The 15,363-nt window shown below is 46.8% G+C and overlaps 1 protein-coding gene across 1 annotated transcript; it reads right to left on the reverse strand.

Moving 5' to 3' along the window:
- Positions 1 to 909: 909 nt before the first annotated feature.
- Positions 910 to 12,606, reverse strand: LOC129327761 (zinc finger protein 397-like). The gene is made up of 4 exons (XM_054976520.1): positions 12,524 to 12,606; positions 8,730 to 9,750; positions 7,544 to 7,652; positions 910 to 5,987 (listed from the first exon to the last, which is right to left on the reverse strand). The coding sequence occupies exons 2-4, from the start codon at positions 9,537 to 9,539 to the stop codon at positions 4,975 to 4,977; spliced, it is 1,932 nt and encodes a 643-aa protein (XP_054832495.1). The 5' UTR covers positions 9,540 to 9,750; positions 12,524 to 12,606; the 3' UTR covers positions 910 to 4,974.
- Between the last annotated feature and the right edge of the window lie 2,757 nt (positions 12,607 to 15,363).

The raw sequence follows: 15,363 nt of genomic DNA on the forward strand, positions 1-15,363 counted from the left end.
CTGATTCAAAAGCACTCATTTGTAGGGTTGCCAACTTCCACGTCGGGTCAGGACTCAGGATATGTCCTGGAATTACAGAGATCAGTTCCCTTGGGGAAAATGGCTGCTTTGGAGGGTGAACACTTCAGCATTATACCTTGCTGAGGTCCCTCTCCTCCCCAAACCCTGCCCTCCCCAAGTTGCACCCCTAAACCTCCAAGAATTTAACCCAGAGTTAAGATGTATATCCTCCTTGCTAGCCCCCCCCCCGTGCTTTTATCCTTTAAAGAAAACGCTGGAGGATTCTTTTTCACAGATATCCCAAGTGGCCTAATCCGGTTTGGCCCTCTGTGCTGACTCCTGTCCAGCTGCTGGGGTGCTTCGCATTTACATCTCAAAGGGGAGGCACCCTGTTACCAAGTGAAAGAAAACACTTTTATTCATGCTGCAAGTTTCCATTCCTTAAGGTGGGGAGACAGCCACACACTTTTCATAGGTATGCAAATTAGTGCTATAAGAAATTGGGGTTCGAGTTGGATCCCTCTTAACGGAGGTACAGTTGGCAGAAACTGGCTGGAGATATCGTATCCTGAGAACCTCGCTTCCAAGAAGAACCCCCCCCCCAAGTTTCTAGTCCTTATGGAAACATGCTTAAAAATCTGGGCTATTCCTGATAAACTCTCATGTGTACTCTGAGCAGAATTTGAAGTACAATCTGCAGCAGAGTTACACCCTTTTAAATCCATTGAAGTTAATGGGCTTAAAAAGCTGGCATTCTCTTTAAGACTGTACTGCTAACCTGTAAGATACCGCGTAGCTTTCTGGCCATTAGCAGGACCCTCAGAAAGGGAATTTCTTTGACAAAATCAACAAAAGTATTCCTTTGCTTAGTTATTCAAGGTCCAAAATCTATCATCTTTTTTTCCCAATACAGATTTTATTTTATTTTTAAGACACAAAGTATACACAGACCAGCTCTTCATGAAACAGTTTTCACTAGAACCCAGAACCGAAGGACTGAAAATGAGTTTAATGACAGAAGAAATGCTCAAGTCTTGCTTGCTCACAGACAGCCAACTCCACCTATCCCAAGCCTGCCATTCAACAGGTAATGCTAAAAACTAGCAAAATAGACATCAATGGGTGGATGGATCCTACCCCCTATCCTACCACTCTTGTGAGCAAAGTTTATTTATTTACTAAAATATTTATACCTACCCTTCCTTTTGGCTCAAACCCTCCTCCAATCTAATGTGCCTTCCTCCAAATTAACCGCAAGATCCAGGAGGGAGTTTTGACTTTCAAAAGCTCATACTGTGGAAATCTAGTTGATCTTTAAGGTGCTACTGGGGCCTGAATCTTGCTATTCTACTACAGACCGACATGGCGACCCACCTGAGACTTCCTCCAAATTAAGGGGCTCTTCCATTGGAAGTAGAGCCACTTAAGTTAGCAGACGGCCCCTTGGGCTGCAGAAAGGCTATTTGGAGGATGGCTGGATCCACCCTCTCGTTACAAATGGGCTGTGGGTAGGCTGGGCTGGGATACTACTGGGACCCCAGGGGTGTGTGCTAAGTGCCGTGTTTTATTTTTACGACTCAGATCAGATTTATACCTTTTATTTCATATATGCAACCCACTTTTACTAAGTCAAACTCTTAAGAGCCTTATTTTCTACTCTGACTGGGCAGTGATACTCAGGTGAAGAAGCTCCTTGTGAGATCCTTTGAATGGGAGATGCCGGGGACTGAACCGGAGACCTTTTGCATGGCAAGCAGGAGCTCTACCCACTGAGCCATGGCCCCTCCCCAGCAATTAGTTTACTAAACTATTAATTGAGGTTCACAGCCACCACATGCTGGACAGCACACTGTTTCCCTCAGAAACGACACGCAGGCAGAAAGGAAGCTCACAGGTTTCAGGTGGGGGGGGTTAAATCTTCCCCCTGCCTCACCCACTGAAGATCCAGCCTGCCTTAGTCTCAATCCCACTGTTTTTGCAAGAAAATATTTTGGATTTATGGGCTACCTTAAGACCTTCAAAGCACCTCTCATACACCCTCTCAGTGATCCTTACGACACCCCTGTGGGGGAGGCCAACATCGTTCTCTCGTAGCACAGGGGAGAGGGGGAAGCAGGTGAATTTATAGCAGCTGTGAGATCTGAATCACACAGCCCCTCTAGTCACAACTTTGGTCTCTTAACCACTACGCTATGCAACCTGCTATGGGGATATCGGATCATTTAAAACAGAAAGCAAAAGCGACAGGTCACAAAATATGCACAAACAAGTCCCTTCTCCGCCTGCCCACGGGCAGCTTGTCAGTTTAAGGATGCAACAGAGACTGGTCCTCCTTGGCCCGGCCAACATTTGGTTGCCCTCTGCAGGCCCTTCTCACAGGGTCTTTGGGCATTGTCCCACGTCGTCTTGCTGAACGGCCTGTGCCACAGGGGTGCTGCTGGGCCTCGGCTACGCTGGCAGTGTCCTCTGCTGTTGCCTTGGAAACCGCAGCTTGTGGTCCCTGGGAGGCGAACATTTCTGCAGAGGGATCTCTGCACGCCACAGAAGGCTATTTGGCTCCCACTACAGTTCTTCCTCCCAACACCTGGATGCCTTCAGATTGGCCTTGCATGTTGAGCCTGATTTGAGGTTTGACTCCTACTCAGTCCGTGCAGAAATGCTCAGACTGAACGCAAAGCCGTTTTTTAGGGTCTGTTTCTCTCTCACTTGCTCAGGCTCGGGCTGGTTAATCCATTCAAGTCTCAGCTCGCCACATCTCCACGAACAGCATCATTCTGCCACATTAAAAACGAAGGACAGCGTAACCGAAGGCCAGGGGAAATCTAACCATTTTGCCAAGAGTTGTCGGGCGTTTTTCAGTGATGGAAACTTTTCAGGGAGCGCCACAGAATGAGGAAAGGTTTCAAATGGAGAGTAGGTGTATTTTCCCCCTTCCCAAAAGCCTCTGCTGAACCTTGAGATTCGTCCAATGAAGTCAGCAACCGGGCCTGGTCATCGTTTCAAGAAAGCTACAGCTGCAGCCTCCAGGCTTTCCCCTCGTGCCCTGAAACAGCACTTTATTCCCTCTCCCAACTTTGTTTTTCCCATACTGGACATCCCTCTTGATAAAGTGTTTGGCTGCAGTCTGAAAGCTCGCTTGCTTCTTTTCCACCGTTTGGTCAGTCCCAATAAAAACAGCATTACATGGCTATTGTGGAGAGGTTTGAGGGTTTTTTTGTTGTGGAATTTGGTAGTGGGCCAACACAGCTACCTATGATTCATGGCAAATGAATTGCAGTGGGATTCCTAGTTTTCTACTTGCAGGGAGATAGGGTGTGTGTCATATTTTAATCTCCCTGCAAGTAGAAAACTAGAAACAGCTGTGACAGGACTGATCAGGACCTCTTTCTCCCTCAGACCTCTGCAGTCTGAACTGGCAGACCCCATTGTACACCTCTACCCCTGTAGATGTGCCTGGATGAAGCCTGATGTGGAAGGCAGCAACTGACACCTGTGATCATGCAAACCGGCTTTTCTTAGCTGCTCAGAGAGAAGCCCTCCTAGAATGTCCCTTGGCCCCAAGGCATGCAGCCATTTTCAACAGAAACCCTCTGAATGTGTTGCAGGTGGGTCTACTTGCTCCTGCTGTTATGCCATTGATGCACACAATCTACACAACTCCCTCTGAGGTTGTGCTGATGGGACAAGAATATTCTGCTTTTCCACCATGCAGAACTGCCGAGAGGAGAGCCGTTCGTCACCAAGTGAATCATGGCTGACACTGCCTGATATCAAATCTGCTCCCCTGGATCCAACTGAAGGTGCCGTGGGTTAAACCCTAGGATTTTCTGCATGCAAAGCAGGTCCTTTGCTATAGGAACCTGCTGAGACTGCTCATTGAGACCTCTAGCTCAGTGCAGTCCGTATCTGACGGGCAGCTTCTTTCCAGATGTTTGAGAGAGAGAAGGTCTTTCTCAGCACCTGCTAACTGAAATCCTTTCAAATGGAGATGCCAGGGACTGAACCTGAGATGTTTATGTGGGGGAAACAGGTTCTGCCTTCTAAATTAAGGGCCCTCCCTCTGATCTGGAATCTCTCCCCTGTGTAGGAAACTCTAGGATTTTTTTTTTAAAGTTCTTAAGGTCTAGTTCTGACCAAAACTTGCCCCAAAGAGGATACAGAACACAAAGACCATTTGTGCCTCTAGCTCAGGTGGGTCTCCCCTCTGCCTAGCAACCATTCCTGGTTTCTGGCAGAGGTTTTTCCTGCAGTCTGAGATTTATTTTATTTATGTCATTTATAGTCCGCCTTTCTCACCGAGACTCAAGCTAGATTACGTGGTTCTTTTACTGGAAATGACACAGACTGAATCTGGGACTTTGTGAGCGGAAAGCAGGTGGATCTATTGCTGCGCTGTAGCCCTGCCTTGATTGGAAAGTGACACTTATTGGACTGTACCCACAAACAGTCTGGCTGTCCCTCAAAAGAGCAGAATGCTTCATGGAATCAGATTAAATCACTGCGCCCAGTAACCGGTGGCCCACTGAGACTAGCCAGGGGCTTTCAGGATGCTTTTAAGCACAGCTTGAATGTAATAGATTTCCCCTTCCTGTCACCAGCATCTGGCACTCAAAAAGGTAAGAGGGCTTCATTTTAGCTATCATTCTATTTCAAGGGGAGGGGCATGCTTTGCTAAAGGGAGGCTCAAAACCGTTACTCTGGTGCACAGGGAAGGTTCATTATGGCAAGAGTGTGAGGGAACTCTTTGCCTCACTAAGTTTTACTCTGCCCTACAACTAACCAGCAATATAAAGCCTTGCCTTCCTGCTTTCTCACTATCCTACTGCTATTTCCAAAGCCACCAGACTAATCCTATATCCTCCCCCTATTCACTTCCCGTCTGCACTGCACAGACCTCCAATGCTTTAGGGACTAGCACCTTTTCTATAATGTCATATACGATCAGGATAGGCTAAAAAAATCATATAGCATCAGTCACAAAGGTGACTCAATGCCCACAGGGCTGCCAAGCCTCCGCTCCACAGCCGCCCAAGAATTCTTCATGCTGTAATTCTCAGCAGAGTGAATTCTCTGATGTGTGGTCAGAGTACCATGGGAACTGAAGCTCCTCCCACATTCGTTGCAGATGTAAGGAGTATTCCCTGTGTGGGTTCTCAGATGCCTTGTGAGTTTGGAGCTGGAAATGAACCTTTTGCCACACTCAGTACAGCCATAGGGCCTTTCCCCCGTGTGGACCCTCTGATGTGTATTCCTCGTCGACAAGTGGCTGAAGCTTTTCCCACACACGTTGCAGAGATACGGCTTCTCACCTGTGTGGATTCTCTGGTGCTTGCTGAGATTTGAGCTGTAACTGAAGCTCTTCCCACACTCTGGGCAGCTGTATGGTTTCTCACCCGTGTGGACTCTCAGATGTTTCGTGAGGTCTGAGTTTTGCTGGAAACATTTCCCGCAGTCTGGGCAGCCATATCCATACGGCATCTCTTCCATGTGGATTCTCTGGTGAGTGACTAGGCCACGATGCTGACTGAAGCACGCCCCGCACTCAGAGCATATGTAGGGCATCTCCCCCGTGTGGGTCCTCTGGTGAATTAGGAGGTTGGAGCGCTGGGCAAAGCATTTCCCACATTCTGGGCACTGGTGCGGCTTCTCACCAGAGTGGATCCTCTGATGTTTGAGAAGGTTTGAACTCTGCCGGAAGCATTTCCCACACTGTGGACAAGGGTAAGGCTTCTCTCCTGTGTGGATCCTCCGGTGGATAGTCAGGCTTGAACGCTGAGTGAAGCGTTTCCCACAATCGGGGCACTGATGGGGACTCTCTGCAATGTGGTTCTTCTGACGTTTCAGGAGGGTTTGGCTGGGGGGGAAGCTTTTCCTACTGTCAAAGCCTTGAAAGGACCTGTGTCCTGGCTGGGCTCTGCTCGGAACCTTCAGCCCGTTCTCTGTACTCCGGGTCGCTCTCTTCTCTGTGCAGTCACTGCTGGACGATGCTTTATCAGGGAAGGGGGGGGGGAAGGGAAAGGAAAGTTTAATACGTCCTAAGGACAAGGAGAGCCCCATATTTCTATCCTGTTTATGGTTCGATCCCTACTCACTCCTGAAGATTCAGTTTGTACTCTGAAAGAACAAAACTAGAGCAGAAATTATCTGGACATCCCTTGCCTCTTCTTCTCATTTTTACGCCCCCCCCCCTCCCAAAATCTACATAAAATATGGACACTCGTAGGGGGTGCAGAGATTCTGATTCAGTTGTTTAGAGAGGTTTCTCTGCTTGGATCACTTCTGTGAACCTTGAAGTGTTTCCTTCTGGGCACGGTGAAGCGATCCAAGTACTGACCAAACCATCAATAAGTGCCAGGAAAGAGCCTCAGATCTGGAGTCAGACTGCACACCAGAACTTATTTTGGAATGGGATTTGATCCTATGAGCAGTCTGAGGAGTGGGGGGCCCTGTTCCAATTGCAAAACTGCCCTGCTTGGGTTTTGCAATCATTCTTTGCAACTTGTCTCCCCAGATGTAGGAACTGAGAATCTGGGAGAAAGCCAAGGGGAGAATCATAAAGTATTCATGAAGATCCCTGGGAATTCTGCCCAAAGTTCAAGGTCCCCTTCCTACGGCCTCTCACTTGGGTGGCGTGAACGCAGCTAAGAGTTGTACCCTCTTCAAACTCCAGACAGAGACTCGGAAGACTGAATGCTCCCTTACAAAAAAAATCTGCTCCAGACAAAAAACAGTATGAGGGGAAGGGAGAGAAAAGTTTGTATCTGGCCTTTTCCTTGACATGTTAACTTTCTCTGTGTGCAAGGATTTTTTAAAAAAAAAATTATTGCATTCCATAATCCTAAGACGACTCGTGCAAATTTCCTGCTTTCAGAAGCCTGCAGCGTAAGTCCAACACGGTACAACATCCAAATATGGGCTCTTCAACAAATTGGAGGTTGTTTCTTCCTCACAAAACTAGAATTCTAAACCCTGGTTTACCACCTCCATTAAGGGGAAAAGGAAGTCTTCAGATTTGGTGAAGAGAAGACGGGAGGGAATACAAAGTATTCCAAAGTAAACCAGAATGTCATGAACGCTGATTTGCTTGGAGTCCAGTAGCATCTTTAAGACTAACCAACTTTACTGCAGCATAAGCTTTCAAGAACCACATCTGACGAAGAGAACTGTAGTTCTCGAAAGCTTATGCTACAGTAAAGTTGGTTGGTCTTAAAGGTGCTACTGGACTCTTTACTATTTTGCTACTACAGACTAACACGGCTAACTACTCTGGATCTATGGTTTGCTTGGGACATCTGAATATAGTTGGACAGACACACAGGCTAACCAGTTCAGAGTTAGGCTGGAAAGTTTTCTTCCCTTCCGTTTATATCCCACCCTATTGGATGTGCTTTTGCTTCACACGGCATATCTGTGTCTGTAGAAACACATCATACGACAGTAGGCAACTTTCAGCAAATAACAATTCAAGACACTGATTAACTGTAAGCCCCTCGTCCCCGCATCCCAAAGCTTCTCTAAGGATGGAGGGATGGCAAGCTCTTACCTAGAACTCTACTTTCTTCAGGTTTAGCCTCTCTGCAGAATCGCTTCACCCCAAGGCCTGCTGGAGATGGTTTTGACTCTGGCCAATTCACCAACCTGGCTTCCAACCTCTGAAAGAGAAGTTAAAATGGTATAACCAATCAGGGAAATGATGTAACCAGTCAACTAGTCAGGGATCCTGTTTTTTTTTTAAAAAAAATCAGTTCAAAACAAGTAAAAGAACTGGTAATTAATTTGTTGGAAGCTACCAAAAACTTTAATGTCCCAGTTTTGGAAGAGATTGCAATAGAGAAAATAAGACCTGGACAAGCAGTTAGTCGCTTAAAATTAATTAGCATCTATTCTGTGTCACTGGGAAGAAAATAAACTACCTATAAAGGACATTGTGGAAATGATGGATAAACTTACCTACTTGAAGGAAAAATAATAGAAATGGTACTCCAAGACTGATGCATCAGTCCATAGAAGGATTGAGATATCATGAAGAAATGGACTGCAGGTAAAGAATATTACATACACCGGTTGTCGTTTTCCCTTCTGGATTACAATCTGGATTACAATTACCATAAACAACCATAAATGTTATTGGAGAGCAAATAAATTTTCGGACTAGGACTGGAGGTCCTTGGGTGCTGCTGAGCCATGATGTTTTCTGAGAGACCTGGGATGAGAAGGGGAAGAGAACGAAATGCGACTGACAGTAACACAATGTGTCAGTAGTTACTGTCAGTTGCATTTCATTATTTTCCCCTTCAGATGGCCACTATTTCTCAGCCTAGTCTACTTCACAGGGTTGTTGTTGTGAGGATACAATGGTGGAGGGGAGAATTATGTAGGTCACCCATCCTTGGAGAAGGGATGGGATAAATAAAAACATTGCCTCCTCCTGTCTAATAGAAGAATTATCTTTTTATTTATGTTTCATAAGGGTGGGGAGGAGAGCGGATTCTCAATTGCCCTCAACAATCTGAGCCCCCAGTTTACTTATTTAAAGTATTTGTATTCCCTCCCCAAATCTCCTTCCCTTCCTGCCCCCCAAACAAGTTTTCAGGCTGGCTAACTACATAACAACAATTAAAATCAACACTATTAATATACTGAATGGTAAACATCATCCATGGTTTTAAAATAGGGAGTACACAAAGCCCTCAGCATGGGCCTCTTTGTCAAGATTAAAAAAGACCTGCCTGTTTATCTTTCCTTTCAGCCTCTTGCCGCCTCAGCAGGAAATCCTCCGCCAGGGGCACCGCTTGAGCACAGGTCTCCGGATCATGCTCCCTGACCCAGCTCTGGATTTCCTTGGGCAGGACAGTCAGGAACTGCTCAAGGACTAGCAGGTCTAGGATCTGCTCCTTGGTGCGCTTCTCCGGTTTCAGCCACCCATGGCAGAGTTTGCGGAGCTGGCTACACGCCTCACGGGGCCCCTTCGTCTCATGGTAGCGGAACTGTCTGAAGCATAGGCGCTGCGTCTCCATCTTGACGGCATCCACTCGCAAGATGGCTGCCTTGACCTTGGAGTATTCCCCTCGGTCTTTGAGGCTGAGGTTGCTATAGGCCTCTCTGGCCTCTCGACTCAAGACGGGAAGCAAGCGAGCCAGCCATTCCCGACGGGGCACCTGGCAGGTGGCGGCCAGACGCTCGAAGGAAGAGAAGAAGGCCTTGTTATCCCCCCACATCACAGCCTCCTCCATCAACTGTGGGCTTCCCCAGCCCAACTGAGGAGACTGCATGGCCCTCAGGAATTCCTGCCACTGGGCTTCCCATCGTTGCGATAATCCTTCATCTGGTTCCTCTTTCACTTCCAGTGGTGCGGCCCAGTTGAGAAGCTCCCGGATAGTCCCGACTTGAATGACACGAGGCGATTTTCCAGATCTTTCTCCTGCTTCTGTTGGTTTGGGACCTTTTGGATCACAGTTCTCCATTTTTATCTCTGGAGGCTTTTGCACAGCTTGCTTTTGGAGGCAGGCTGCCGTTCCAGAACCTTCCCTGTTAGCCATTTCCTTTCAAACAGACACAGCTAGGCCTTGGTGCTGAACTGCCCCTCTTCAAATGGACCTTTCATAGAAGTGTCCAGGAGATATTTTTGCCCCTGTGTTGCGGCCAATGAACAGATCGTTTTCCACAAAAAAGTCTTCCCCCAGAACGTAGGGATTGCTAAATAACAAAGAGGGTTACATGAGATACCTAAGGAACAAGGAAGGCCTCTTCCTGAGGAAAAGAGAAAAAAAACAAAGTGTGTGAGAAGCAAAGTGTACACTTTCAGAGGCTTTTTCACCCAAATCTGCCTTCAGGCAGGAGCCAGGACCATGGGAAAGTATTCCAACATTGCCAGTTTTGGTTCTGGCAGGCAACAGCCGGAACCATTTATAAACTGGAATCAAGGAATTAAGTGGCCTCTTTGGTCACAAAGATGGAGGTAGAGTCAAAATGTGAGAAGGTAGGGGAGAAGCTGGAAAGGAAGGGCAGGAGGTGAAGTAATGCTGACCACAGTCTTTGACAGAATATTAATGAGTGGGGATGGAAATACAGAATAATAACTGCTCTTATATACTGCACTTCTAGACAGTGACCCACTCAGAGTAGCAAACAAAGTCAGTGTTATTATCCCCACAGTACAGATGGGGAGCTGAGGTTCTCTAGGCCACCTCTTGAGCTTATGGCAATAGTGGGATTCAAACCAGCAAAATGCTGATTAGCATCTCAACCACTAGGCTACAGCAGAAGTGGTTATATAAGAATCTCAGCCAATCGGATTCATTCAACCAGCCAATCACAGCTTTATGGGACACAGTTCCCTCCCACTTTCAGCGCAACCGGCCTCTCCCGCCAAACCCAATTCTCCTGAGCTTCTCTTCCCCCACCAGCACCATCTTGGTCCAATTACCTCTTTTGTGAGGGAACTTTGACACTAAGCAGTGAGAGATTTATTTATTATGTATTTATACCCTGCCTTTCAGTACAAAAAAACTACTAAGGAAGTCTGACAATTTAAAACAACATCATGGCAATAAAATACATAAACACCCTAACCAACACAGAGCTCATTCAGGAACCAACTAAGATCCAATATCGGCAAGATAAAAATCTGAATGATCAAGAAAGGAAGATACACTAGGAATGCTGTGAAATTTCAAAGCTAGTTTTCTAGTCTCCTGTTTTGTTTAATCTCTTGCTTTAATCCAGATTGCCTCAGCTAGTTAAGAGGGAAAGAAAATACCCTGACTTTGACCAAAGTCCATCGCCTCCCGTCCGTAAGAGCCCAGTATTACGGAGCACTGTTCAGTGGCTGCATGTGTTCATTGAGTAATTCTCATATTTACATTCAATTCAAGTACAGCTGAATGTGTTTAACATTCCATATATATCTAGATACTGGTCTCCAGTTTCATTTGTAAAGCGAATGCACATTGCTCTTCCTTACAAACAGGTATACGCACGTACAAGCAGGCTGTACTTTGGTTCCTGTAACATGTGAACAAGACTAGTGTCTGTATACATAACTTATCTAGGTGCAAGAAATGCACTTATAGCCAGTAGCAGTATCATGGTTTCTTGCTTTGCTCCCTGACTGCACACGTTTCAGGCCCTGTCCACCCGAGCAGGTCCCCCTCGCCTTTCCATACTTCTGCTCTTGCTTATTCTGCAGGGCTTTATAAGGTGTTTGTTCTTCAGCCTAAAGATATGCTAGAAAAATAAGCGGAGCCTCATCAGCATGTGAACGACAAGCGGTGTACATCATGGCACCTTAGCATTCATGGGCATGCGCTTACATAGACGTGCACGACAGCCAAGCAGCAGCCACCTCACCCCCCAACCCCCACTCAGAATTCTAGGCTGTGTTCAGACAAGTCACCGTGTGCATAAACCCAGATTGTTAACCTGCTTGTGTCTCGCTCTCCTCCCCCTTCCCCTCCTTCTCACACTGAGAATCCTGGTTAAAAGGAACTCCAGTTACTAGGAATAGCACCCGTGTTGGTCAGCAGTAGAAGAGCAAGATTCATACCCAGTAGCACCTTAAAGACCAACAAAATATTCCAGGGTATTGTCAGCTTTCAAGAGTCAAGCTCTGACAAAGGATTCTAAACCCAGATTAAACCCTGGAAGCCAGTGGATTTCTTTCTAAATAGGGGAAACATGATTCTTACAGCCAGCCCCCATTAACAAGTGACGCTTCTAATCTTCAGAGGCGACCTCCTGTAAATCACCTTCCAGGAATTAAGCTGGTTACCAAGAGCTTCGTCCATGTTACAATCCTGTAAATTAAATCCACTGGGAAAGCGCACAGCTGCAAAGGTCAGATGAAAAGTGTGAGTACATCTAACATGAAGTTGCATTATACTGAATCAGACACTCAGATCTGGGGTTGCCAGCCTCCAGGTGGGAGCTGGAGCTCTCCCAGAATTACAACTGATCTCCAGGCAACAAAGACCAGTTGCCCTGGAGAAAATGGTTGCTCTGAAAGATGAACTCTGTGGCATTATACCCCACTGAGGCCCCTCCCCTCCCCCAAACCCCACCCTCTCTAGGCTCCACCCCCAAATCTCCAGGAATTTCCCAACCTGGACCTGGCAACCCTACAGACCATCAATGCCAGTACTGTCTGCTCAGACTTGCGGTAGCTTTCCAGGGTCTCAGGCAGAGGCCTTTCATATCACCTACTACCTGGTACTTCCAAAGGGAGATATCAGGAATCAAACCCAGGCCCTTCTACATGTGAAGAAGATGCTCTACCACAAAGCCACAGCCTACACCCCAAACATTAAGAAACATTTGCCTCTAGGTGTAGCTTGCTGAGTACAAAGCTCCACTTATGACCAGGCTGGCATAGTCACAAATAAACATAGACCAAACACACATACAACATACATTAACCCATAGAAATTGAAAACTGGACCTGATTGGTGCTCCTCTCACCTAATCAATCTTTCCCAGTTCCCACCCCTGCAATGCCTTTAAATCCCCCTATTTGCAAACAACTCACCTGTGCTTTTCCCTTCGTGGGGGGGGGGAAATAATACCAGTCCCTCCGCCCCAAGAGCACTCCTCCTGAGAAATTCAAAAGCCCAGGATAGGTAGAGCAGAACAGGAAGGTGCGTCTAGTATTTAAATCCCCCTAAGAAAGAGCCCTGACCATTTCTAGCAACCAGATTTCTATGGCTTTAACCCCTTGGGGGGAAACAAGGCGGCTCTAGAACAGGCGGGTCCCTTTTTATTCCTTGCAAAGCAACTTTAACAGCTTCAAGACAGGCCCTGCAAAGAGGCAGAAGGATACACCTTCCGTGTGTATGTGTGGGGATAACAGTAATAAAGCTTCTCCTGTTGAATCCCCGCCTGTCGTGCAAATGTTAATCCTGCCATTTAGGGAAGGCGAAGTGGTAACTCTCTTGAGAAGAAAGGATTTCCTCGCAGACATGAAATCTGGTATATCCCAGGTATTAAAAACGTTTAAGGCCCCGTCTGTTCTGCCTGGAATCATTCATTCTGCTTCTTGGAGCAATTTGGCTTACAAGGAACTGAAAGAGTTAAACTGTTGGAGCTGAGACGCCTAGATGAGCCCTGAAATGGCGGGGAAAGACGTGTGGATGTGTTTTGAGTTGCGCCGGTTTCCTTTTCCTGCTCCCTCGCCTTCATGGTTGTGTATGGAACAAACCAGCTCTTTGCCCGGTCTTCTCAGTTGGGCAGTAAATTCCCAGGACGGAGCTGCAAAAGGGAGCCAGAAATTTGGAAAAGGTGAGCGAATGAGGGGTGGCGGGGAGAGGAAAGATGAGAGTTATGGAAAGGAATTAAACAGCAGGAGGGGCAAGGAAGAAGTGGGAATTTGGAGTCATACAGCAGAATTCTGTAGAAACGAATTCCTAGACCCTGGTGAAGACTGATGGAAAAAGGTGAGGTGGGAGCACGAAATTGCTTATTTACCATTATTTAAATGCATGTATTTATGCCAGTGTGGTATAATGGTTAGAGTCGGGTTGGCATCCCTGCTCACTTGGCGACCTTGGGCCAGTCAGATAGTGTCAGCCAAACCTACCTCACAGGTTTGTTGTGAGGATAAAATAGAGAGAATTATTTAAGCCACCTTGGGTCTCCGTTGGGGAGAAAAGGTATGGTATAAATGGAAATAGATAAAATAGTGTAATTCGTTTATATCCTTCTTTTCTCCCCAGTGGGGACCCAAAGTGGCTTCTGCATGTTTATTCTCACAACACCCCTGTGAGGTAGGTCAGGTGGAGTGTGTGTGACTGGCCAGTCAGCAAATGAGCTTCTGTGGCAGAGGGAGGATTTGAACCAGGGTCACCCGGACCCAACTCTACTCTGACACTCTTACCACTATACTACACTGCCTGCATGGCAACATTTTAATGCAACATAAAACCTGCATAACCATCTCCAGAAGAAAGAAGGACAAATAAAGAGAGGGAGAGCACAAAAAAGTAAGACAGCAGTAAAGGAAGGTGAGACTTCTTAGTGCAATGACAAACTGAGATAATAAGGGGTTCTAAAGACCCATACTTATCACTGGGGCTATGCAATGCAGCATCTAATTTTCATGCATGAGAGCATCAGGTTCAAGACCAGGCATCTCTAAGTTAAGGGATCATGGGTGTTGGGAAGCACCTTCCTCTGCCGGAGGCCCCAGAGAGCCACTGCCAGTCACTGGAGGCAATATTGATTGACTGCTATAAGGCAGCTTCATAGTTGTACATGCTCCCTTGCTTCTCCAAGAGGCGCCAAGGGCCGCTCTCCCCTGAGTTGGGTTCCTTTGGAGGAGAGAGAATGCCAGAGCGTGATGGCATTTTTGTCATAATTTGCTTCATTTCCGAACAGGGTATGGACAGAAGCAAAGAGGTATACTTATAGGACTGCAGATCCATCCCCTTACATCAGGCCCCAAAGAGAAAGATCCTCTTCCCGCAAGGTGCAGGGGGCTGTGGCTCAGTCGAAGAACATCCATTTGGCATGTGGAAGATCCCCATAGTGTAAACGGGGGGCAGGGGTACTGCTGCTTCTCTCTCTTGTGCATGTACTCTGCATATCTGGTTTAAACCAGAAAATGCTATGATTCTTATAGAATTGGCCCTGCTGAGACTCCATCACTTCCAGTTTAAACTGGAAGTGACATCATTGGAAGCCCGTGGAGTATGCACACATCATTTTGCCATGTGCTCCGGCCAGGCTCCCTGTACCTTTTACCCCCACCAGTCAGGCAGCAGCTGGAGGCTGACAACCCTAGGTTCAATCTGCTGCATCTCCAGTTAAAAAGCCCAGGTAGGAGGAGCTAATGTGAAAGGCCTCTGCCCAAGACCCTGGAGAGTTGGTGCCAGTCTGACCTCAATGGATCAATGGCCTTAGTCAGTGTAAGGCAGCTTCAGGTGTTTAATGTGCTCCAACCAAACTCCCACCAGCGTCCATCCCTCTATCTCTTCCCCAATCTAAAGAAATTCTTTCTTCATATACATAGATACCATGCCTGTCTCCTCCCATTAACTGGGATGGGGGGGTGGGGGAGTCACCAAGCTCCAACAAGCATTTGTTCAATCCATTTTCCCCAAATTAAATCACTTCCTAACAATGAAGGCCCATCACGGAACCATCTCCAAGAAACATAAGTTTCTGTCCTAGGTTTGGGCTCCTCTCTGGTATCCCCGTACAATATACCCACTCAAAGTAACCAGACTCTAAACTCAGGTAATGTTGCTCTAAGCATGCTAGCCAAAAAGGGAGGGAGCTATGGCAGAGGATTATAAAGCCATGCATTGGGTGGAAACAGTGAGTAGAGAGAACTTTTTCTCCCTCTCCCATACTACTAAAACTTCCAGTGAA

The sequence above is a fragment of the Eublepharis macularius genome, chromosome 4 (assembly GCF_028583425.1).
Source record: "Eublepharis macularius isolate TG4126 chromosome 4, MPM_Emac_v1.0, whole genome shotgun sequence".
Taxonomy (NCBI): domain Eukaryota; kingdom Metazoa; phylum Chordata; class Lepidosauria; order Squamata; family Eublepharidae; genus Eublepharis; species Eublepharis macularius.